This window comes from Clupea harengus, unplaced genomic scaffold (genome assembly GCF_900700415.2).
Source record: "Clupea harengus unplaced genomic scaffold, Ch_v2.0.2, whole genome shotgun sequence".
Taxonomy (NCBI): Eukaryota; Metazoa; Chordata; class Actinopteri; order Clupeiformes; family Clupeidae; genus Clupea; species Clupea harengus.
This window is the reverse complement of record NW_024879792.1, coordinates 45,906-71,898: the sequence shown is the minus strand read 5'-3', so window position 1 is coordinate 71,898 and position 25,993 is coordinate 45,906. Positions and strand designations below refer to the sequence as shown.

Sequence of the window (25,993 nt, the reverse complement as noted above, 5' to 3'; positions counted from 1 at the left end):
CTCTCTGACATTAACTTTCACAATTACTTTATCTGTTTTTACCTACTTTACACTACAAAAGCTGCATTTGTGCGACGTCAGAAGTACAAACAATAACATTAAGTGGTATTTCACCAAAGTTTGAATTTAAAAATGCATATTTTACAGACCTCAGGATTTTATCCTGTTTCTCATCCAAAAGCGCAAAGAAAGGAAAACCAGGACAAAACCAATTTCCACAAGAGCTGTTTTTTTTTTTAAACATAATCCTTCCTGTCGTACCCAGCGGCACTCGCTGAGCTGGGGTTGTTGTACGCCATTTTCGGGGGTTTGTACCTCGTCTCTTTCGGAGGACAGGTGCAGCACAGCATGGCCCCGCCAATGAGGAGAAGAGCTGCCGCCGCCCAGCCGATGTACAGAGCTGCCCCCAGCTCTCGACGCTGAGAGGAGATGACCAAGGGGTTGTAGAAGTCCCGGATGGTGGTATTGGCTGACCAGGACACAGGGATGAGCATCAGTATGCCTGCGATGATGAAGAAGATGCCCGCGATGATCATGGTCTTGGCCTTGGATGCCTCGTCCTCGATGCAGTTGGTGCACTTGGCTCCCATGATGGAGATGAGCAGGCCGAGGACGCCCAGGATGATGGCGATGATCGTCATGGCGCGTGCAGCCTGCAGGTCCTGAGGCAGATTCAGCATGGAGTCGTAGATCTTACACTGCATCTGGCCCGTGCTCTGCACCACGCAGTTCATCCACAGGCCCTCCCAGATGTTCTGCGCCGTCACGATGTTGGCCCCGATGAAGGCTGACACTCTCCACATCGGCAGGGCACAGCTCACGATGGCAATGATCCATCCCACGATGCCCAGAGCAATGCCTCCAATCTCCAGTCCTGCTGACATGATGTCTCCCCCGCAGTAACTTCCTCTAAGACGCAGCTGAAGTGCAAAAGATTGGCACCTTGTTCCAACAAAAGGGACGTTATGGCAACCTCAGGTCCAGCAAACAATGACAGGAGAGCAGCCTGTGCTCCAGCAGGTACCTGTCCTGAGGGTGTGGTGATACTCTTGGAGGAGGGGTCTACAGGCGGCTCCTTTATCCCTGGGGACCAGGGTAGGTGGCTCTATGTGACATCACCAGAAGGAGGAGGAGGAGGAAAGAAAAGTAAACTGATGTCATCTCTATATGTAAACAACACCTGCTAGTGGTCGGCAGCTCTACGGGAGACACACACACACACACACACACACACACTCATACATACTCACACACACACACACACACACACACACACACACACACACACACACACACACACACACACACACACACACACACACACACACACACACACACACACACACACACACACACACACACACACACTCATACATATTCTCTCACACACACACACACACACACACCACACACACACACACACACCACACACACACACACACACACACACACACACACACACACACACACACACACACACACACACTCATACATACTCACACACACACACACACACACACAATGGGCAATGTGTAGGGTTTCCATCATAGTTTCCAAACCTTAGCCGATCTGTAACAAGTGAGTTTATTCTGGGATATAAATATTTAAACAAGCAGTTTGACTTTAAAAACAGGTTTGTCTTGTGTAAAATGTCAATTTTTTTGGAGAGTAATATTAGCCTGAGTCTCTGATTAGTTCTTGGTTACCTGAATAAAATACAGAGGTGGTTTACTGGAAAGTGTGAACGGTGGTTCAACCATACCATACTGGAAATGTCACACTCATAGACATATATAGACATTTAAAGCTTTAAATCTCCTGCATTTCCATCAACCCTTGACACCAGCACACGTTTTGGTTTTGTCAGTATTGTCGAAACCCAAAGTGACAAGCACCAATTTGCCCTACATGTGTTTCTGGCTGCTCTTTATGTAGCTTGAGGGCTCAGCACAGTTCTGTGTTCCTTGCCACTGGTAGAGCCAGGGCAAACAAACACCAAGGTCATGGGTTTGATACCCTGGATTACGCACTGATGAGGAAATGGTATAGTCACTTTGGATAAAAGCATCTACTAAATGAATACATGTAATGAGGTGGGTGCTTTCCACAGAAAATGTACACTTGTCACAACCACCAGAAATGTGTCCCTCGGGCAATTTAGATGTAGATAGGATGATGAATGCACACCTATTTCCTGAGGGGTCGACCCGTTAACATGAAAACAACTTTTATCTTTTCTGAGTCATACCTCCTGGAGCAATAACCACAAACTAGGACTGTTCATTCCCAATGTACCCAGGTCAGCCCTATGACCCGACCCAAAGGCCCAACACAAGCGGTACAGATAACTGCCATCTAGGAACGCACAGCAAACAACCATGTTAAGATGACTTCTGGTCCACTGAAAAATCACACTTTTTCCTTTATTGATGCACAATGTGCCTGTTCTGTAAAAAACAACACATTGCGTACTTCCCTCTAGGTGAGTGTGTTAGGTCAAGAGTTTCTGTCCCCTCTGGTCAGACAATTAGTTTCAGTGGCATTTAGGCCTTCCTTATTTTCGTATCCTTTTTCAGCAGTAGTTCCGGGAACTCTTAAATCCAGTGCAAATAAAGGAAGCAATTGGGTGTAGTAGTAACATGCTATTATACTTTGCATGTGATAGTTTTTGAAATATAAAATGAAAGTTGTCGACGTTATGAAACTTATTTCTTTTAAGCTTTGTCCTTTTTTTGATGGAGACCAGGGTTGTGATCTATTGTAGAGGCATACTCTCTGCCTGTGTGCTGTTTTAATGTACATTTTACTTGGAGTGTATGCTCAGATAGGTTGTACTGTATAATCAAGATGAGCCAACTTGGCATATTTGAAGCAGCAGTAAGGAGATCTGGTTTAAAACTAGCAAGCTAACTACCACCACCAACAGCCCAGTGTGAACTGACAAAAGCTTGCTGAAATGCTAGCTTGTGTCTTTTGGAAATACCATACTGTGAAAGCTTTTTTGTGATTTCTGTGGTGTGCTTCAGCCCGAAACACAGAACTATAAAGTGCATATCCTGGAAGACAAGCTTTGACAAGACAGCTTTATTTATCTATCTTTCACACACACACATGATCAAAACTAGTTGCCAACAAAAAGTCACGTAAAATGTGGCAAATTGTTGCATAATGTTGCTTTAAAGTGTGCCCACTTCAGAAAGAAGGTTGATAGGTGAAAATTCATCCTAGTTACTTCAGGACTCCGGAGTTTTATTTATTCAACAAGAACAATTGCAATTGGGCTCACTCCCAGCACAAGGCTGAAAGTGAAGCAATGAAAAACACATCGCACAAGGTTTATATAGACAGAAGTTTAGCGTTCAATAGGGATAACCACGTGGTGGATCTCTGACGTCCGAGGCTCCCTATATTGCAAGGATGGCAGTTTTGCACAAGGTCGGAAGAAGCTTATCACCTCTGGTCTAAACATGCTCTTGTACAAATGCAGACTAAGTGGCACCTAATATTCTGAGTTACACACACGCAGAAACACAGAAAAGCCATGTTCCTGCTTACATAAGTACATGATTCATGTAAGGTATTTAATAATACAAGGCACTTGATTATTATATTCTTGTCATTAACAGTGTTTCGAAATTATCTCCATCAAAGGTTTTGATTCCCAATCAGTAGAGTTTCAGCACAGGGCAGACCCATCCCACACATAGCAGTAGATAGCTTTTGGCTTCACTGCAGCAATTAAACAAATTACACATGCTATTTATTTATAAAACAGGAATTATACATTTAAACATTCAAACTTAAAAAAATGACCTCATTCTTTTGTACCTTGGAGTTTTGTTATTCTGGTCTGTCCACCAAATCCCTCAGCAAACCACAACACAGTGCATGACTCATGCACCAATGACAACACACCTGTTCTCTACCAATGACATAAACTTCCCATAATAACACACCTTTTCTCTCCCCGTGACATACACTTCCCATAATGTCCAGCATTCAATTCAAGTGATTCGTCATCATTGTCACATACAATGAACTGAATGTACTTGACTTGACCCTTGCCAAACCTCTTTTCCAGCATACACCCCCAACACCTTTAAGAGCCCAGGCTGACACTCTTGGCCCAGGCTGACACTCTTGGCACAGGCTGCACAGGCTGACACTCTTGGCCCAGGCTGCACAGGCTGACACTCTTGGCCCAGGATGACACTCTTGGCCCAGGCACAGGATGACAGTCTTGGCCCAGGATGACACTCTTGGCACAGGCACAGCTGTCTGGTGGGGGAGCCAAAGCCATTGTTGCTCAAGTTTGTTGTGTTTCAAAGCTGAGCTTACATGTACAAGTACATTTTCACCTAAATGTAATTAATATTAAACACTCACTCTAATCTGTGTTTTATCTTGTGCTCAGCAATCTCCTGCTTTTTATCTTACTTGTAATTGTGTACATTCATCTTTCGTTGTTTACTCTTTGATTAAAGTTTTTATCTTTTGTTTGAATATGTATTTCACTTGTTAAAACTTTACACTAGGTTTGATAAAAGGTGCTATATAAACAAACGTTATTCTTTTTGTTTATATATATATTCCCAAGGCATTGAAGATAGTATGAAGAAGTATTTATTAGTTTCAGATCTGTGAATTCTGAGCCTAATGGGTGCTAAGATGCTAAAGTGACTTTAATGGGCTTGTATTGATGGTTTTCTAAGAAATTCAGCAATTAATACAAAAGATATTTCAATGAAATTCGACAGAAACTGTCAATGGTGTCATGTACCAAAGGAAATCTTGTTGAGGGAGAGAGGATTTCAGGGTCCGCTGCCTACTTCGGTTTCAAGGCTTTTCATAACTTTAGAAGAACAACAAAATAAAGTAATAACACAATAACAAACTAGATATTACTCTGAAAAAGATGGTAATCCCCTAAGAGGTAACCTTATATGGGCATCTCTTTGTTGAGTATTTGTGTTGCTGTGTGACTAACTCATGGGAATAAAAAAAGTCCCATCCCCCCCTTTTAACGGCAGGAAGAAACTCAGAAACCAGCTTAGCCGGTTAGATGGTGGTGTTTGTGTGTCAGGCCCCACCCTTTACAAAGGCTCACCCTAAGGACCTTGCCTAACACTGTGTGAGCGACACTTGACAAAGAGAGAGCAGCTTGAGAGCACCTTCTCAAGGATATTTTTGAAAGTAAGGAAGATTTGTACAGATACACGGAGACAGCATGGTGTCTGCTGGGTTTCAGATGCTGGGTTCCGCTCTCGGCATCATCGGCTGGATCGGCGCCATTATAGTGTGTGCCCTACCGATGTGGAAAGTCACTGCGTTCATCGGCGTCAGCATCGTGACGGCACAGACGAGCTGGGAGGGCATCTGGATGAACTGTGTCCACCAGAGCACGGGCCAGATGCAGTGTAAAGTCTACGACTCCATGCTGGCTCTTCCTCAAGACCTGCAGGCGGCCCGCGCCCTCATCATCATCGCCATCATCGTCGGCATCTTCGGCATTCTGCTCTCGGTGGCGGGGCAAGTGCACCAACTGCGTGGAGGACGAGCGTGCCAAAGCCAAAGTGGGTGTTACTTCCGGCGTGGTCTTCATTATTGCTGGCGTCCTGTGTATGGTGCCGGTGTGCTGGACGGCCCACACAATCGTCCGCGACTTCTACAACCCGCTGGTCAACCAGTCCCAGAAGCGCGAGCTGGGGGCCGCTCTCTACATCGGCTGGGGGCCTCGGCCCTCATGATCATCGGAGGGGCCCTCCTGTGCGCCAACTGCCCCCGAAAGAAGAGGGCGGCTACTCCGCCAAATACTCCGCAGCCCGTTCCCAGGCCTCAGCACCCTCCAATAAGGACTATGTGTGATCAGTGTCTGGAGAGCCATGGCTTCCCCCCCTCCAGAGGTAGTTTTTTTGGGACAGTCTTGTTGGCCTCCAGTTGAGTTGCAGTCAAACATTTTGTTAAAATGGTTTTACATGGTTTACAAATGGAGATGGACATGTGACCACTCCTGTGGTGAAGAATACTCAGTTTCACTCACGCAATACAAGGGAGGGGCCAGAACACAAAGGAAGTGCTTGTTGGGGGGGGGGGGGGTACAATAGAATATCAGATCAATAAGTCAACAATCTTTGTTCAGAATCATTTGTTAAGTTTAGATGCAGGTCAGACTGCTGTGTTTACTCTGTGTTTCACTATGACTTTGGTGACAAAAGCCATTTAAATACACATATTCAGCTTGATATTGTCAGTCATACTGTGGTGATAACTTTGTGTTCCAGTCCTAAGAAAATCCATTTGAACTTCTCTCTCCAGTCATAAATGGTGTATATTTGATACTTTTGTACCGTCTGTAAATATGTGTTATTGTTTTTAGTCTTCAAAATATCTTTTACAGAGTTCATGTGATCTGATGATGGGACTTGGTCAATAAATTCTTTGTTAATATTTCTATGGGACCGACTTGTTAAAATATGTTTACACAACAAGAACATTCTACGTTCACATTCAATTTTTACCAACGATCTTTACTAAACTTTAAATTTGAAATCATTATGTTGATCAAAGACACCATAATCATAACCTTATCTGAGTCAAATAAATGGTATAGGGGCTCAGTCAAGTCTGAAACAGGTTCTAGTTTATGTGTGGCTGGTCCACACATTACCAAACTATGTGCATTATGTGCAACTGGTAAACCTGTTATTTTCCACCCGGCACAAGATGGAGGTTTTGAGTTGTGAAGAAGTTCTGATCTCAAGGTGTAATACTACCCTTGTCCAGTGGACCGAAATATGACATTTATTTTACAATGTTTTAGTAGAATTATTCAACACAGTGCATTTATGAGTGCTTTACTAACCATCACTTTTTTTTTTTAAACCTTCACCTTACCTTTTGTATAACAAGTATACCGAAGTTATTACTGAATGTGGGCCTAAATATAGGCTATTCATTGTAATGGACCAATCAGAACATAGTGTCAGTGAGAGAATAGCTATTAGAATCCAACAATGGTAGAGCATGCATTCTTGACTAAGTGTAAAAACCATTTAGCATATATGGCCTGAGAGCCTAAATGTTGAGGTACTTCAGACACTTTTGTATGTAAAAGGAAATAAAAGACCAATGACGAAACCCTTCATCTTTGCTTTCTCTGTATTGTGACTTTTTGCCATTGACCGTTTTGTGTGGGAGAGGAGGTCCCTCTATCAACATAAATAAATGGGCAGAACGTCCATATTTGTAAGTATGCATAAGTGCAAGGTTTAAACACATAGTGGAGAGTACTTTAACAGCACACTAATTATACACAAAAAAATAGTATTTTAAGATGGCTGGAACAAGCATTTGCACCTCACTAAAAGGCCCAGTGTAAATGTGTTGGGTTGGGGGAACAGTGGTTAGTGTTCCCGCCCTCCAAGCGGCTGAGCTGGGTTTGCCTCCAGGCCACTGCAAGGTGCCTTTGTAAGTGCCTTTGGGTAAAAGCACATGCTAAATACCTCGTCTAAAAAACTATATATATGCACAATATAATATATAAACCATATGACGTGCTGAAATAGGGATACAATGACAATATATATATTAAAAAGAGGCTAAATCCGTGAACCTGGTGTAGATTATTTGTTGTTGTTGTTTGTTGTTGTTGTCCTCAGTAATTCAGTCAAATCTGTAGCTTTTCCATTGTATGGATCCTTTGTTCCTTACGTACAGAACGATCAATTCAAACAAATCTGTCAATTTATCAGAATTTCACATCACGTTTCTGTGGCAGCCATTACATGAATAATGTACCAGCTTATGGAACTGGACCATCTCCTAAATATAAAAATATAAGTTTCCACCAAAAGGCTGATAAGGCAGGATCACATGATCAAAGAGAAGATCTTGACATGTGGTCATTACATTGTGTTAAACAAAAAACAAATACACAAACAAACATATAACCGTATGTAACATTTGAAAACAGTTGAAAAGGCATTGATCACGGATTTCAGCAAAATCTTTTTTTGAGGCTATGGCTACAGGCTATGCATGCATAAATCCTTGTAAGTTGAGAGCACCATTCACCACTGCACATTTCTGTTTGAATCAACTCCACCATTTCCAGTTCCAATCTTCACAAGGTTCTGTTGGATTGGTGTTGCAAGATGCTAAACTCTTTGCACAGAATCAATCAATCCTCAATGAATCCAATTGACTGATACCTCTTATCAATAATATTAACGGTTTAATACCCCAGTTCCTATAAGCATAACAGTGTTTGACATACTCCACAGTATCTCAGTCTTTTCCAAATATATGTCCACACACTGACTGGGTTGATGGGTGAAACTGGAGGGCTATAGGGTTTGGTGTCAGGCCTCTGTGAACCCAACAGAACTGAATAGAGAGCTGTGATATCGTGTTTCAGCTTTCCATCAGGGTTTGGGGACAAAGGAACAAGGGGGACCACACCCACTGGCTTGATCTATAAAGCCAGACCCCTGCGTCTCAGGTGATCCCTTCTCACCATCGACCTCATGCAGTGATGACCTGCCAGTCGCCCTGAAAGGCCCGCTTTACAGTCGAAGGAGCAGGGACCGAACACGAGCATGGCGTCACAGGGGCTGCAGATCTTGGGCATTATGCTGGCCATGATCGGTTGGCTCGGCAGCATCATCACCTGCGCGATGCCGATGTGGCGGGTGACGGCCTTCGTCGGAGCCAACATCGTGACGGCACAGGTCATCTGGGAGGGCCTGTGGATGACCTGCGTGGTGCAGAGCACGGGCCAGATGCAGTGTAAGGTCTACGACTCCATGCTGGCTCTGCCTCAGGACCTGCAGGCGGCGCGCGCCATGACGATCATCGCCATCATCGTGGGCATCTTCGGCGTGCTCATGGCCATCGTCGGCGGCAAGTGCACCAACTGCCTGGAGGACCAGAGCGCCAAGGCCAAGGCCTGCATCGTCTCTGGCATCATCTTCACCATCGCCGCCTTCCTGGTTCTGGTGCCAGTGTCCTGGTCGGCCCACACGCTGATCCGCGACTTCTACAACCCGCTGGTGACTGCTGCGCAGCGCCGGGAGCTGGGGGCCGCACTCTACATCGGGTGGGGCGCCTCGGGGCTCCTGCTGATGGGAGGGGGGCTCCTCTGCTGGAACTGCCCTCCCAGAGACCACCAGGCCTACGGAGCGGCCCAGTACGTCCCAGCCAGGTCCAAAACCTCAGGGGATTACGTGTGAGGTGTACGGCCACAACCAGGTGATCCATACTGCAGGGGGCTGAGGTCTCTGAGGACTGTGAGGAGAAGTAACTTTGTTTCTTATTTGTATCATTTTTGTTTCTTTCACTTACATGCAAACACTTATTAGTAAATGTAGTGTCAAAATAAAAGCACTCTTCTTCTTCAAAACAAAAGTCTGGTTATTTTACTCATCCTCAAGTGCACTGAGCAAATCTTAAGTGCATTGAACTGCGACAACCACTATTTTGGGAGAGTTCGTGCAAGACTACACAGCTTTGGTTTGATTCCTGTGTTACTGGTATGTGTGAGTTGATACAGATTTCATAAAGTAACCTGATCGATCATGTATCTTCAAGCTAGAAGATTCAGTTCCTTTAGGTAGGTAATATCAGAGAGCAACTGGAATAACCTCTCCGTCTGCTATCATTGTGCCTTGGCTTGGAGTGAAGGGGCTATCAGTACAGACAAGTTTAAGATAGTATAAAGAACTCACACAAAGCACCAGGGAAGGTGTCCTTTGTCATAGAGCTATTGTGTTGGAGTTTCGAGTAAGAATAATGTCTCTCTCTCCCTCTCTCTTTCTCTCTCTCTCTTTCTCCCGCTCTCTCCCTCTCTCTCTCCCTCCCCTGGTTTGTTTTTCAGAGGAACGTAGGTAATGATTTGTGACAGTCTAGTTTGGATCCTAACAAGCCAGTTGTTACAGACACAAATAGACAAGCAAGGACTTCTGCCCCGATGCATACTGTCATTTTATATAATCTGATAATAATACTGTCATATTATATAATCTGATTAAAATGCATCCATATATCATGTGATTCATTACATTTACAATCCATTATAAAGCGATAGATTTACAATCAAATTAAATTAGGCCACTTGAAATTAGGCAGGCATATATTTCAAAATTTCTAGATTTGTATTCATACAATAATGAACTTTGCACACAAGATCTTGAATTCAATTCGTCATTATTGTGGTTTTGAAATGGGGTATTGTGTGAATTAAAGTACTGAGTTAACTGCAATGTTTTAACCATGTTGAACTTGACACATTTTTAACATTCACATAGGAACTCACTTGCATAAATTAAATCAAAGTTAAGTGACCTTTAAATCCTATCCAGAGTCATAAAATCATAAAATATGTAAATGGTGTTGGAGTAGGCATATGACAAGCTCCTGTGCTGAAAATGGGTGATGCGGTGTCTGTTATTTCTTGTGTCAAGTCATATGAGGACACAGACAATACTTCCCTCGGGATTAATAAAGTATCCATCTGTCTACAGTATCTATCAGGTTATGTCTGTGTAATCAGACAATTTGCTAACATGTCTGTTTGGGACAATAGACCTTATCACATTTAAAACAATAGACTTTGTACATAAAGAGGTTTTACACAAACACATTTCATGCAGAATGAAATCCCAAACTGAAAGAACAAGTCTGTGGTTTGGTGGGGAAAGTACCTGGAAGAAGAACCCTTTAGTGCATTCCTGAAGGGTTGGAGGTCAATCTGACTACACCTGACCAAGAGTAGTAGCTAAAGTACTGGTTGGAGGGCTAACAGCCATGCTAAATCAAGGGGATGGTGTGTTCCCTGCCACTCAGGGCTCATGTGTCACGCCCCAAGGCTCAGAGACTAAACAATCATTTGCACCCCTCCCCCCTGCTTTCTGGAGCACAACAGGTTACTAGACATCCATCCATCCATCCATCCATCCCCCTCCCCTATAGACACTACTGTATATAACACTGCTGCTACTCCCCAGAAGAAACTTGTGAGGCAGACAGGAATCAGTCATTGATTCACTGACTCATATATCATCTTTTTGGGATTGCTATAAACCTACATTAAGAATATTTCAGAAAACCAAATAACTGTTCCTTCTGAACACTCAACTGCACTGGACTCTTGTAACTCAATCCCTTCAGTGGAAATGCGCTAAATCTTTTCGTATAAAATTCAGGAGACACAGCGTGGATGTGAAGGGGTGCACCTGTTCTGAGCTCGTAGCCTCAGCATTCAAACATGAACCATTTTCTAAGCCCCAGTCACCTGCGCTCCGCCCCCGTCCCCTCTTTCTCACTAAGCATAACAAACAATCCGGTCTAACAGGAAACATGAGCACCACGAGGAAATCTCCTCCCTCTTTTCAGCCTCTTTTCTCTCTTTTCTTTCACTCTGTCTCCCTCTCCCTCCCTCCTACACACACAGAGACAGACACAAACATTCTCTCTCTCTGTCTCTCTCTTTCTCTCCCTCCTACACACACACAGACACACACAAACATTCTCTCTCTCTCTCTCTCCCTCCTACACACACACAGACACACACAAACATTCTCTCTCTCTCTTTCACGCCCCACAAGACCTGCTGCACAACTAAAAAGTTGGTCAAACTCTGTCAATAATCGGAGGTAATTGCGCACCGTGGCTGAATGTGTCTCACTGTCGCTTCTGCTTTCAGAACTGGAATCTTTTTTAACTTTGTCCTGGAAACCAGAGCTGGAGCATGGTGAGCCGACAGATCCTGGCCTTCGTGCTGGCCCTCATCGGCTTCCTGGGCACCATCCTGATCTGTGCGCTGCCCATGTGGAAGGTGACGGCTTTCATCGGGGCCAACATCGTGACCGCCCAGGTGTTCTGGGAGGGCCTGTGGATGAACTGTGTGCTGCAGAGCACCAGACACCTGCAGTGCAAAGCCTACGACTCTCTCCTCGCTCTTCCCCAGGACCTGCAGGCATCACGGGCCCTGGTGTGTGTCTCCATCGCCGTTGGCGTGGCGGCCATTTGCCTGAGCGTGCTCGGGGCCCGGTGCACAAACTTCTACAGAGACGAGAGGACCACCAAGGCTCTGATAGGCCTCTCCGCGGGGATAGTGTTCATGGCGGCTGGGGTGCTGTGCCTCGTGCCCGTGAGCTGGTCAGCTCACGTCATCATCACAGGTTTCTATAACCCCCTGGCCACGGAGGGGAGGCGGGGGGAGCTGGGGGCCGCCATCTACGTGGGCTGGGTGTCTGGGTTCCTCCTCTTCCTGGGGGGAGGGATGCTCTGCAGCACCTACTCGCAGAGATGCTGCTGAGAACTAACTCACCACTGAGACCAAACAACGAACTGGACCTCCAGTTAGAATGGCTGGAACATATTCACGAGGCCAAACTTTTGTGGGTTTTTTTCAGATGTCTCAATGTCAGCAGTTATCTTAGCCATTATAGAGATGCCAACCTGTGATGCCAACCTGTGATGCCAGTGCCATTACATTTACCGTAGACTGTGGATGTAATAAGAGACATGGGAGTGGAGAACCAGCCTATTATGACTGTAACAGTAGATGTTTACAAATGTTTCCTTGTATATTTACATTTTTTAATCTGTGATTCTAGCATTATTTAACTTGAGCTAAACCTTCAGTCATAAAACTGACATACCCATGTCATTGATGTGTCATCTGGTTAGTCATCATGCCAGTGAACATTAAACCCTGTGACGGTGACCGATGATTGTGACATGACAGTGTTCAATCGGAATCATAATCTCTAGAAGTCATGACACGTTTTGTAACATGTCATTGTTAGACATGTTTATGGCATATATATTATATCACTGTTAGACATGTTTATGGCATATATATTATATCATTGTGAGACATGTTTATGGCATATATATTATATCATTGTTAGACATGTTTATGGCATATATATTTTGTGGCCTCAAGTAGAGAAAGTAGCAGTTTTTATATATCTAGCCATCCAAAATCTTTATGAAGTCAAAATCTTTATGTAGTCAAATGTTTATATGAAGTCAATGTTTGTATTTCTAAATGTCTAATTCACTGCACCCTTTCAGAATGATTTGTAATGCTAACAAAGTGCAACTATGTTACCCCTTTTATTGTAAGAAATAAAGGAAATCATATTTTAGTACTTTAAGAACTGTCTGTGCAATTACATTCTTCTTCCTAGGTCAACAGCTCAGCTATTTCTGGTCTACTGTTGCAAATCTTGCTGTTTCTTCCCCAGTCCCCAGTCCTCAGTCCCTGGCGCTCATTTAGTCTCATAACAGGAAACAAGAAACATGAGCACCACGAGGAAATCTCCTCCCTCTCTTCAACCTCTCTCCCTTTCTTTCACTTTCTTTTCCCCTCCCTTGCTCTCTCTTGCACACACACATGTACAAATATACTCTCTTTCCCTCTCTCTCTCTCACTCTCTCTCTCTCTCTTTCACTTCCCACAAGATCTGCTGTACAACTAAAAAGTTGGTCAAACTCTGTTGATAATCGGAGATTACCGCGCACCGTGGCAGAATGTCACTCCCTGTCACTTATGTTGCTCTTTTTATATCTGTAATCTTTTTTATATTGGTCCTGAAAACCAGGAAGTGCCAACAGCTCCTGGCCTTCGTGTGGCGCTCATCGGCTTCCTGGGCACCGTCCTGACCTGTGCGCTGCCCCATTTGGAAGGTGACGGCTTACGTCAGCGGCAACATCGTGACAGCCCAGGTGTTGTGGGAGGGCCTGTGGGTGAACTGTCTGCTGCACAGCACGGGACACCGGCAGTGCAAAGCCTACGACTCTCTCCTCGCTGTTCCCGAGGACCTGCAGGCGGCCCGGGCCCCGATGTGCATCTCCATCGCCGTCGGCGTGGCGGCCATATTCCTGAGCATGCTCGGGGCCCGGTGCACAAACTCCTACAGAAACGAAAATATCACCAAGGCTCTGATGGTCCCCCTCGTGGGGATAGTGTTCATGGCGGCCGGGGTGCTGTGCATCGCGACAGTGAGCTGGTCAGCTCACGTCACCATCACGGGCTTCTATAACCCCCTGGCCACGGAGGGGAGGCGGGGGGAGCTGGGGGCCGCCATCTGCGTGGGCTGGGTGTCTGGGTTCCTCTTCCTGGGGGGAGGGATGCTCCGCCGCACCTACAGATGCTGCTGAGAACTAACTCGCCACTGAGACCAAACAACAAACTGGACCTCCAGTTAGAATGGCTACATATTCATGAGGCCAGACTTTTGTGAGTTTTTTCAGATGTTTTTTCAGATGTTCGTGATCTCAACATTGTTAAAAAATGTATCAATGTCAGCAGTTATCTTAGCCACTATAGTGATGCCAGTGCTATGACATTTACCGTAGACTGTGGATATCACAGATAGGACAGACACGTCAAAGATTCTCGTTTTTAAGAAAGGAAAGTTGTCTTTAGTTTACTGTTGACTGTAGAGGACTGATTTATGAGGAGACATAATAAATCATTTGCACCCCCCAAGAGACCATGGGAGTGGAGAATAAGCCTATTATGACTGTACAGTAGATGTTTACAAATGTTTTCTTGTACATTTAAATTATTTAATCTGTAAATCTAGCATTATTTTACTTGAGATCACATATATATACGTATATATTTATGTCATAAGATGCCATATCATTAAACACTGTGACGGTGACCGGTGATTGTGACGTGACAGTGTTCTATCGGAATCCTAATCTGTAGTCATGACATGTTTTGTATCACGTCATTGTAAGACATGTTTATGGCATTTTTATTATATCATTGTAAAACATGATTATGGCATATACAGTTTGTGGCCTCCAGTGGAGAAAGTAGCAGTTTTTATATATCTAGCCATCCAAATGTTTATATGAAGTCAAATGTTTCTATGAAGTCAGAAGTTTTTTATGATTGTTATTCACCAAAATGCCAAAGAAAATTCCTTGTTAAACTTACTTGGCAATAAAAAAGATTCTGATTCTGAAGTCAAATGTTTGTATTTCTAAATGCCTAATTCACTGCACCCTTTCAGAAGGATTTGTAATGCTAATCAAGTGCTGCTATGTTAATGAAATAATATTTTAGGACTTTAGGAACTGTCTGTACAAATACATTCTTCTTCCTAGTCCAACAGCTCAGCTATTTCTGGTCTACTGTTGCAAATCTAGCTGTTTCAGGTGGAATGAAATCATTGGTGAGACCCTCTGTCATCTCGTTTTTGTCTGTGGGGTCAACCAGAATGGCCATCTAAGTCTTCTACCAATCTATTGGTGACTACCCATAATGCCCATCTAAGTCTTCTACCAATCTATTGGTGACTACCCATAATGCCCATCTAAGTCTTCTGCCAATCTATTGCAGCCTAACCATAATGGCCACTGGTCAAAGACACCTCTTGCATGTTGTGATCCCAGCTCTGTTCTAAGTGAGTGAAACTCAGGGCAGCAATCACACATGGTATTTGTTCTAATTCAGTGATGGTATGACACGATTTAGTTCGTTTGTTTGTGAAGTTACTATTGGACAGGGATCTCCTGATTAACACAGTGCCTGTGTCTTAAGGACACGAACAAAGCTCACCTTCTAAAGGCTTCAACCCAGATAGGGGACAACTGGGAGTAAATCACCATCAAGCAGGAGAGCATCTATTCCTAACCACCTTTTCGCTCATCCGAGGAAGGTGCAGAAAAACACTCTCTCTAACTACCCAGGGTGGGATGGAATTGGAGCTGAATGTCTTCTGTTAAAGACACACAGTTATGTAGTGTACCCATCTGCAGTGGTTAGCGTCACCCCTTTGAATGTGCTTGACCTGGGTTCGATTTCCGATTGCTGCAAGTTGACTGTAAGTTGCTTACTTTAGTGAAGTCCCTGTGACAAAATAACAAAAACACTTTGTCCAGTACATTGTATGAGGAAACACTGATGGACAAAAGAGCCTGAGAGTTCCATTAGGATAAGGAATCTAAGGTGTCGTATTGCAGTGCTCAGCAACAGGTGCAGATGACTGCATCAGTCCAAACCATCTTCTGAGACATCTTTAAGCCCTTTGCATCAATGAAAGTCCAATTTCATGAAGTATCTTCTTTCATGTTAATGCGTGTGTCTTTACACACTAAAACTTGTTTGTTTGTTTTTTATTGACTTACACATAAACAACACACCATTGTTTCCAGAGGCCATCCTCTTGCCACACCCATGGTATCCTCTTGCTGGAGAAGAATCCTGTTGAGCTGGTACGGTGCCGTTTATGACAAGTGGGGGAGTGGTCTTCAACCTAGATCACACCTCCTTTTTCTCTCTCTCTCTCTATCTAGCTGTTTTCGTTTTTCACCTCTCATCTCGGTCACCCAAGAGGCCATGAAGCAGCAAACGGAAGTTGAGAGGGAGAGACGCTGGTAACCAGCAGGTTAGTCAGAGGAGCGAGAGAGAAAGATGGAGGCACCCGCACAGGTGTTCACGGGTTAGGTGAGGAATGGCACAACTCAGGTAGGTGAGAAAACACTTGGAAAAGACTGCTTGAGAGCAGGAGACAAAGGACTACTCTGTCTGAGCTAAGCTAGTGACAAGGACAACAAAGAGCAGGGTGTGTTGATTGCAGAGAGCCGTTTCCGTGGGAACCATGGCCTCACTGGGCATGCAGATGCTGGCGAGCTCCCTGGCGCTGCTGGGGTGGGTGGGGGCTCTGCTGACTTGCATCCTGCCCATGTGGCGTGTGACGGCCTACATCGGCACCACCATCGTCACCTCGCAGACCATGTGGGAGGGCATCTGGATGACGTGCGTGGCGCAGAGCACAGGCCAGATCATGTGCAAGCCGTATGATTCCACGCTGGCGCTGGGCACAGACCTCCAGGCTGCCCGGGCACTGACGGTCATCGCCCTGTTGGTGGCCAGCGCGGGGCTCCTGCTCGCTTTTGTGGGGGGCAAGTGCACCCGCTTCCTAGATGGTGAGGGCAAGAGGACCAAGGCCCGAGTGCTCGTCGCCGCCGGAGGTACGCTGCTCGTTGCCGGGCTCCTGTGCATCATCCCAGTGTCGTGGACCGCCGGGGCGGTGGTGAAGGCCTTCTACAGCCCCCACATCACGGACTCCCAGCGCAGGGAGCTGGGGGGGGCCATCTACATTGGGTGGGGGGCGTCCATCCTGTTCTTCCTAGCGGGGGGGATGTTCTGCAGCACTGCCTGCTCTCGAGACGCCGCTGAGGACAACACCCCCTCCGTGAAGTATGTTCTTGTGCGCTCATCCGTTAACGGCGGCTCCAGGCCCACCTCAGGACCCTCCGTGCGCTCCCAGCCAGAGGGAGGCCAGTGGGGAAAGCCACCGGTCATGGCCAAGCCCCTAGGCAGCCAAGCACCCTCCACATGGTCCCACAACAGCCAAGCACCCTCAACCAAGTCCCAGCTGAAGAGGCCTGTGTCAGCCCAGTCGGAGGTGAGCGAGGGGCCGTCCACCAAGTCCCAGCTGAAGAGGGCCGACTCCACGAAGAGCCTGGAGCTCTCCACCAAGTCTGAGCTCAACGAGACAGCTGCATTCACAGACGAGGCACCACTTACTCCTACAAAGACTTACATCTGACTGTTTCTGCAAGGCACTGCCACAGTATATTCCTGTTAAAATGATGTGTCGTTGTACCAGTTATGCACTTGGACTTTGCACTCTTCTTGTGGGCCAGTCAAGAGTGTAAATATATATTTAAAATGAAGCTGTTAATGTACATATGTTTTTTTCCCTCAATGTTTAAACGTATGTGTGGTAAAATGAAGGAAGGCTAAGTGATGTCATTCACAAGCCTCTTGTGAGCTCTTCAGTGGTGATGTGTAATACGATCACAAACAGCCCCACAACATCAGTGAATGGAAGTTATGACTAGTGCATTTCCTGTTGATGTTGCTACTTTTTCTTCTTTTTGAATGTCTTATATAACTATATGAATGTGAATTTTATTGCTATAAAAATAAAAGTTTAAGATCACTTCTGGCTGTAGCTTTTACATATTTTAACTTATTTGCCATAACCCAAGGAGTGCAACCAATTAGCATTACTATACAATAATTAAAAGGCTGGGTAAGTGAAAAGTTCAATGTATTACTTATTTATGAGCTCCTAGCCCATTGCACTGATACCCTCCCCCACATTCTTCCTGGTATCACCCTCCATTATGGCCTCAGCAAAGAGGAAGGGAATCGGTGGCGAAACCGGTTTGACAGAGAGTCACTGAATAAAGATGCTTTGCATTCTATCGGGAAGCTATGTATTTGCAAAGGATCAGATCGAGTTTCACTGGAAGCAAGCTGGAAAACATTTTGAGTCACGCTTCAATTTAAATGCTAAGTTTCATCAGACTTTGACATTAGGATGTTTGGTTGAGGAAAGTGTACGGTTAAGGAATACAATGGCACAAATACAAATACACTGCCTGAGCCAGCAGTAGGGCATATATATATATATGAATTTGATTAGATGTTGATGCAGCTACAACCATACTACAAGGGGAAGACATGGGATAGCAGGGAATCAACTTGAGTTTTGTAATTAATGGTTTGACATGTTTTTAAGTATCTTCCACTAAGTTAATACACTGTCTTTTACAGTCTGACAGTTCGATGTCTTTTTTTGTGCTTCAACCAGGAAATCCACTCGAGATTAACATATCGTCGTCTACATCGGCAGCTTTTTATTGAAATGATCCCATTTGAACAGGCCAGTGTGAAACGGCAACAGGAACAGAAGAGGAAGGAGAAAAGGTTTCAGTATCAAATGAACAAAAACACTTAACTCCACAGAATGATCCAAAACTGACTAAATGAAAACAGAATATAACAACACAGTATAGTAATATTAATAGATTTGACCAGGACATATAGCAGCTTGTACAGGATACATTCCCCTTGCTGACTAAATGTTATGTTAATTGTACATTGCCTTTGGTTGGTAAATAACAAATAATTAGGACAACAGATTTCTCTCCCAACATTTGGAAACAAATTATTATATAATATATTACAACAACTAACCCTTGAACTTCCCTCTAAAAGGTGTACTGTTTAGACATAACACGCACTCATTCATAACATCTAAAGATGCAGGAACTAGAGTGTGATGAAAACACACTTCAACTTGCCAAGCATACGATCCACAAAACAAATTAATTAAAAGGTAACTCATTGCTTCTATCTAGTGGTAGTCCTGTGTATAACAGCATTGGTCCTCCTTAATGGCAGCTAGAGTTATTCAATACATTACCATCTTCTAAATCAAACCAAAATCATTTCCCATTTTCAGGGTTGTTCAGTATACACTATATGTAAAGTAAAAGAATATATATAATATATATATACATTTTTACATTACAGTACCTTACAATTGTTTTTCAGACAATTGTTTTTCACTCTTTGCTTACAATGATCTAAAATCATTCACAGCCCCCTTATCATGCCACAGAGGGTCCAAACAGTCTTCCACATGTCCTAGCTGTGCAGGGCTTTTCTGTACAGATACACAGCCCCAGGTATGTACCCCGTCTCATGCTCCTGCACGGCTCTCTCCCACTCCTCTACCTCAGTGACGGACACACGGACCAGGCTTCCGTCTCTGGTCATCTCGTCCAGAGTGAGCTCCAGCTCGGCCTTGTACTCCAGGTTGTCAGGGTTTGCCCTGGTCGTCAAGCAGATGTACCCACCTGAAAACGGGTGCCAGAGCATGGCTTTATCTCTCTGGGTCATGAACAATTGATCTTGTATTAGGAAATCATTAACAGTCCTGTGGCATCTGAGGTTTATCCATGTAATAAAAGATATGTGATGATAGACTTACCGGTATTGATATGTAATGGCTACATGATGTCTATGATGTTCTACACTACAAATGTTTTTTGTCAGAGTTTGTATCAGTGGTGATATTCACCTGGTTTTGTGGCGACCCACAGCTCTTCAATGACAGACACTGGAACCTGCCCAACGCTCAGCGCTCCAACTATTACAACAATGTCATACGCCTCTACAAGAGATGAGGGGCAAGACAGAACCCAGAAGATGTGACAGAACAGAAGCAATTATCAATCTACAAGCTCCCTGTGGCTACAGTCACGTTTGAATGTTATGACTTGTCCTTTAATAATGTTTCAAGTATTACCCTGAAGAGAAATGTCGGAACGAAATGGAGAGACCGAGAGAAATCAGCACAGGGGTCACAGACGGGAGGATCAGGCCCCCGACGCACAGCGTCATTGCGTCATAGCAGTGCAGCCTTTTTGATTGGCCCATGCAGTATTGTACAACTTTACAGTTCTTGTGTTCACATGGCTTATAATACACTGACATACAATTGTCATATTCAGAGATCCAAATGATCAAAAGTTTGATTCAATGAGGTACAAAGTCCATGCACAGGCATACCAGCTTGTACAGGAAGTGGTTCAAGTCCGAGTACACACGGCCACAGGTCCTGATACAGTCCTGTCCTCCTGCACACTTCCAACATGGCTTCACTGCCATCCACGCCACTGAAATGCTGAAAACCCTTTTCTCTCAGCTGTGAAAACAAAAAGACCTTGAGTGAATTAGAAATGAGAACTGTGCAGGCTATATCAACAAATTGGACTTCCTTCTGTGTAAAGGAATTAGTGAAGCAATTATACAGAGTAATTATACATACTTAATTATACTTCTACTTACTATTACATTCAACATGCAATTAGAACTCTGCACAACATCGGAAATGAACCCACTCCTACAGCCGTTGTTTATCCGACAAGCCTGCATGTCATGTCAAACTACCAGCCGCACTGGCCTCAACTTACTCCTGGCACTGAACGTGGCACAAGCACATCCCAACCTCATATCAATCTACTAACAGATGGTGTCACAAGTGTGCTTCGCTAAACCCTTGACACTGTTGCACCACTGAAAAAGAGAATAGGAAAACCAAAAACTCGAAAGAAAATGGTACTCCACCAACCTTGAGGTATTTCACCTGCCATGAAAGAATAGCCTTGTAAACTATAAAAAAAAGCACTTTCTGATTCGGAATGGATTGAAAACAATAAAATCAACCCAAGGTTTCTCTTCAATAACAAAATAACAATAAGAGACAAATATTCCCAGTATCCTCCCCCTCCATGACCCTGTAGCCATTTCAGGATACACTATGACTACCTCTGTAACACCCCCATAACCTGGTGTGCTCCAAGAATCCTTCCATTGACCTCCCTGAACCCACTTCCTTGATCTCCTCATCTAAATCATCAACAAGCCTACTAGACCTCATCCCTACAAAACTACTTAAAAAATGCACTGCCCTTATTAAATGACACTACTTAAAGTAATAAACAATTCACTAATTTCATGATACGTTCTACAATCATAAGTCGTTATGATACTTGAATGCTCTCTCCCCATCTTATCCACGATCAATTTTGTATGCATCATGTAGACACCATCTTATGTTTGTATGTATCGTGTTCATGTATCATGTATATACCATCTTATCTTTGTATGTATTGTGTACCCCCCCTTTCTATTTGCACTAGGCCGGCTCCAAGCAGATGGCCCACAGACGTATTGCCCCTGTGGCCTTTGTGCTTGCACCAGGGGGTTCAGGCTCTGTGCCTTAAGAACATTTTATAATTTAAGGGCCATTTACTCTTTGTATCACCACTGATTCTTGAGATAAGGGACAAAACTACTTTTGAAACCTAAAAAACTAAAATGGTCAGCACATTCATTTTGAATTGATTTTCTTATAAACACTGATCTGATCTAACCATGTAAAGGAACAAGTTTTTTATAAAATCACTTTTGATAAAAAATGACATTTATTCAATTTGTGTGTTGACATTTGTCAACTCCATCGGACGCATACAAATACTTTTATTTTAATTTAAATGATTCAGCGACACTTTTAAGAAAGAAATATGTAGTAATAGTGTGCCTTCTCATAGTTAAGTGATAAAAAAACATTGTATTCCCTTTTTTCATTATTTTACACAGTTGAGGAAAAACGCATTGGAAAAAAACTTAATTTTGTTATTTATTTTTAATATTTAACATATTTAATCTGTGGTTATATGCAATTAAGACACCACTGCATGTACTCCATGCAATGTTTTAGTGAATTAACTCAATAAAATGAACAGAAGTAAAAGGCTTTTCTTTTTTTAAAGACAAAAACCCACATCTTAAGGTGGGACAAAACTGACGGTGTTGACGGACTGAAGTAGAATTAGAGCAAACAAGGTCTGTTAACAAGGCCTATAAAGCACACATGAGAAAATCATGTGTTTTCAGTTCCTCTATGCTTGGATTATAACCGCATTTAACTGTTTGAGGACAAAATTAAAATGTATTAGCATCCATTTGACATTGAGTCCAGCTAGCTCTGGAGCCAGAACTGTCTGTTTGGTTTTGCAGTGTAAGCAGGTGCGAAGAAGGCAGGCCTCACTTGCTGGAGAGCAACAAACTAATTGAAAACTATCCTCCAGTTTGGTTGACTGTACAACGTCAACACCTGATGACTTAAGTGCTTGAAGCATTAAGTTTGCATTTGCATGATAATGACACAGACATGTACTTCTGTCAGATGCCTTTGGTGCTGTAACATAGAAAGGCCGCAGAGTACAGAAGGAAGAATAGCTAAGCTTCAGATTTAGGTTTTTGTGGAGGAACTCAATGTTGAGGTTCAGCATGGAATCAGTCTGACCATTCTTTGTTGCTTTATCTTCTTTCTGGTGATGGTGTCAGTTTTATCGGTTGTCATGCGAGATGAGCTTACAAAGAATTCTTGAACAGTCTGGCTGATGCACTGAAGATATGTTTTCTTTTTCTCTATTGTCTGTCTTTCACTCATTTTTGTGTGTCACTTGATTTGGAAGTCATTTGAGCCTTGTTTTGTCGCCATTTCTGCTTTCTTAGCCTGTTTCGCCCTTTTCGTAATTTTTCAATTCTTTCCTTTGAATGTTTCTTCCTAGCGCTTCTTCTCTGTCTCTTTGCTAGAGCACGTCTACTGGTAGTTGGCTCCTCCATACTCTACTATAGTGGACTATCTGGAGGGGTGTCTACTTCCTGCATTGCATTCTGCACTGCTCTGGACCTTCTTGACCTTTTCTGAGCCTTCCTCCAATACTTCCTGCGATGCCTCTGTTCCCTTGGTCCAAATTCTCCTATTTTTCTGACTTTTTTTTTGTTTTGGACCCTGATCTTTCACCTTTGTTTCTCCTTCTCTAGTCCCTTCTGCTGTGTGGATAACTGTCTATTCTCGGTCTTCTTTTTATTTGATACTACCTATTTCTTTTCCTTCGCTCCTCCACTGACAGATTGCGTCTAGCCTACAGTACAGATAAAAGCAATAAATATAAATTAACATTTGTGTTGATCATTTATTTTATGCCAGTCAGTCAGTTTGTATAAGTATTATGCCAATATTAGATTATAAACACATTCTGTGTTTATTATGCATCAAATAATGAGGTTTTTGGAGCATTTATCAACTCCGTCAGCTTAAACGTCAACACCGTCAGACGCCCATTCTGATGGAGTTGACACCTGACGGAGTTGACGAAATTAAACATTTTTATTGTCTGAATCGTATCCCGTACACTGGAGCCATTTTGATTTTCCCCAGTTGCTAGCTGCCTACATAAACTCACCTAAAACACCTACATTTATTTCACAATTCTTATTTAAAATAATCATTCTTGGATGACAAAGTTGACAAACAAAACCTGTGACGACAGTTATATCAACTTTGTTTGCTATTCTGACGGAGTTGACATGAACTGAGGACACTACTTTGAGCGGCAATTTTTAATGGATAATTTGATGGGTATTTTGCTTTATGTATTGTGTTACATTTTATAGAGCCATGCAATTCATTTCATAATCATATTTATGTATTTTTTACATTTCGAATGACTTTTTTTGCAGTTAGAACCTGTGACCTCTTGCAGAGGACATGTTAATTTGCATGTACTTTCTAGGGCAATGCTTGCACTTGGTCAAATTGCTATGAAAATATATAAATATAGACAAAACTAAGTACATTAGTGTAGTTAAGTCTTTCATATTAAACTTTTAAAGTCTCTTTCAATTAATTAATATCTGGATTTTTAAGCCAAGCTTTGCATTTCAGTGGAGGACATGTTTTGTCCCTTATCTCAAGAATCAGTAATCACAAGTTGTAAGATTTGGGTTGGAGTTGGAGTTGAGAGGTGCATCATATTATTGAAAAGCACTTTCTATTTTAAAATAAATTCACCCTTATGAGGACACATAAAGTGTAAAATAGAAAATTGTATTTGTTTACCTTAACACTGACTAAGCCGGTCCCACAGGCCACATCCAAAACCTTTGCACTGCCCTTGTCACCTTGGACGTGTGACGCAATGCATTCTGTGGCTAGACTCGGAGCACGATAGTCCAATAGAGCTACGTCCTGTGGGAGATAACATTTACTGGAGTTCAGATGAACAGTGATACAGTGAGTGAGGTGTCCTCAAACAAAGAGAAAGAATATTCATCAATCATCACAAAGCTCCTGAGACGAGAGTGACCCTCCCTCTGCAGTTGGCTTGGCTTCCTCCCCATAATAAAACGTAAAAAATAAGTTTCTTGAAAGACTACCGCTGCGGTCCCCATTCCCCTTACTTTTATTTTCTCACCTCTTCATATTGCTCTGCCCACTTGTTGTAGAAACACACTTTATCCCGTGGTCCACTGTCTTCGTGTGCAGAAAGAATTACATTTTTCACATCTGTTAAGGTCCTCTTGTGCTCTCCCATTATGACTTGTCTGTGAGAGTCAGTGCAATACCAGCAGAAGAAAAATATGACATAGGTTTACGATCCCTCATAACACAGCCAGCTCCAATGTTTCTTCTTCTAGTTGCGTGGTTTTCATTTGCTTATAGCACGTTGTTTATCCATTAGGCTACTGCCACCAACTGGACGGGAGCATTTGCTCGATCCCATAAACCACACCTGCTTCAGGGGGGTATTCGTCGTAGCTCGCTAAACGGTTTAGCGAGCTAATTTTCAGGCTAAGATAAAAAACGCCCCTCTTTTTGGTTCGTGGAAGCAACTTTTGATAAATCACCATAGTTACATATCGATTAGCACTAACCTGCTCCAGGGCAGGCTAACGCCGTGGCTACAGCAAGCGCGGAAATTCTGCCTTGCGGACCCGGTGTGGACGCAGCAGAGTTCTAATCCATTGAAAGCAGACGCGGAAACGGAATGTATGCACCGAAATTTGATACTTCAAATGTAGTGAGCTAAGCTACCAGTAAATGTAGCAAGCTAAGATACACAAACACAACAAAAGTAGCTTGTTACATGAGAAGCTACAGGTTGAATCGACATCACATGGTGTCAGTCAACATGCCAAGCTACTTGTTTTATTTTCAAAAATCATGCCAGGTAAATTCTTCTGTGGTTAATATCAGGACAAGGTCTACCGGTACCTGCTATGTTAGTGAAATTCATGACAAAAGATAGTTGGGAATGCATCACATTTGTTTACAACTTAATAAAGTTGAATAACTTTAAAATGGGAATATCTACAAGATGCACACCTCTATTCTGTTTCCCTAGGTTTGCATCACATGACCTGCTCATCCGTCCAGTCAGTCGGATCATCACATCATGAGGCTCAGTGAGGATTTGGATACCCCAGGAGCAGATCCAGGAATATTTTCAGATGAGCTATGTGCCCTGATGTGGCAGACTTCACAGAACTTGGTTGAGGTGATGCAGGACCACCAAAGCTGGTGCCACTCTGCACATGAACTCTGTTCTTTTGTAGCTTCTTCAATTTTGTGGGCTGTCTCCAGAGGTGTTTTAAGGGATGCCATGTGATGGTGTTGTTGTAGTGTGTAGATGAAAGAACAGGTAGAGGGCCCAAACCTGTAATCACAGAGTGGCAGCTGTGGGGGTGATGGGGCATCTGAGTGTGGGCAGGTTTCTGGGCACGGCCTTGGTTGGCATTTGGTAAGACAGC

At 43.5% G+C, this 25,993-nt stretch overlaps 5 protein-coding genes and 2 pseudogenes across 6 annotated transcripts; 5 read left to right on the top strand and 2 right to left on the bottom strand.

Annotated features, from left to right (window-relative positions):
* Positions 1-236: 236 nt before the first annotated feature.
* On the bottom strand, positions 237-963 carry LOC105890497 (claudin-3). The gene has a single exon (XM_012816528.3). It carries the CDS (start codon positions 882-884, stop codon positions 237-239), a length of 648 nt encoding a protein of 215 aa, XP_012671982.1. The 5' UTR covers positions 885-963.
* A 4,069-nt stretch (positions 964-5,032) lies between these two features.
* LOC105890498 lies at positions 5,033-5,865 on the top strand (annotated as a pseudogene).
* Positions 5,866-8,597: 2,732 nt separating this feature from the next.
* Positions 8,598-9,230, top strand: LOC105890500 (claudin-4-like). Its single transcript, XM_012816531.3, has one exon. The coding sequence runs from the start codon at positions 8,598-8,600 to the stop codon at positions 9,228-9,230; it is 633 nt and encodes a 210-aa protein (XP_012671985.1).
* Positions 9,231-11,544: 2,314 nt separating this feature from the next.
* LOC122130394 (claudin-4-like) lies at positions 11,545-12,549 on the top strand. The gene has a single exon (XM_042705129.1). It carries the CDS (start codon positions 11,747-11,749, stop codon positions 12,314-12,316), a length of 570 nt encoding a protein of 189 aa, XP_042561063.1. The 5' UTR covers positions 11,545-11,746; the 3' UTR covers positions 12,317-12,549.
* On the top strand, positions 12,526-14,495 carry LOC122130393 (annotated as a pseudogene).
* Positions 14,496-16,622: 2,127 nt separating this feature from the next.
* Positions 16,623-17,846, top strand: LOC105890449 (claudin-4-like). Of its 2 annotated transcripts, XM_042705128.1 has the most exons (2): positions 16,623-17,311; positions 17,351-17,846. In XM_042705128.1, exons 1-2 carry the CDS (start codon positions 16,626-16,628, stop codon positions 17,577-17,579), a joined length of 915 nt encoding a protein of 304 aa, XP_042561062.1. In that variant the 5' UTR covers positions 16,623-16,625; the 3' UTR covers positions 17,580-17,846. The 2 variants fall into 2 exon arrangements, with proteins under 2 accessions (XP_042561062.1, XP_012671928.2); XM_012816474.2 differs by having other exon boundaries at positions 16,623-17,846.
* An 801-nt stretch (positions 17,847-18,647) lies between these two features.
* Positions 18,648-24,928, bottom strand: LOC122130391 (methyltransferase-like protein 27). Its single transcript, XM_042705126.1, has 5 exons — positions 24,658-24,928; positions 24,303-24,431; positions 20,399-20,534; positions 19,908-20,000; positions 18,648-19,683 (listed from the first exon to the last, which is right to left on the bottom strand). Exons 1-5 carry the CDS (start codon positions 24,775-24,777, stop codon positions 19,472-19,474), a joined length of 690 nt encoding a protein of 229 aa, XP_042561060.1. The 5' UTR covers positions 24,778-24,928; the 3' UTR covers positions 18,648-19,471.
* Between the last annotated feature and the right edge of the window lie 1,065 nt (positions 24,929-25,993).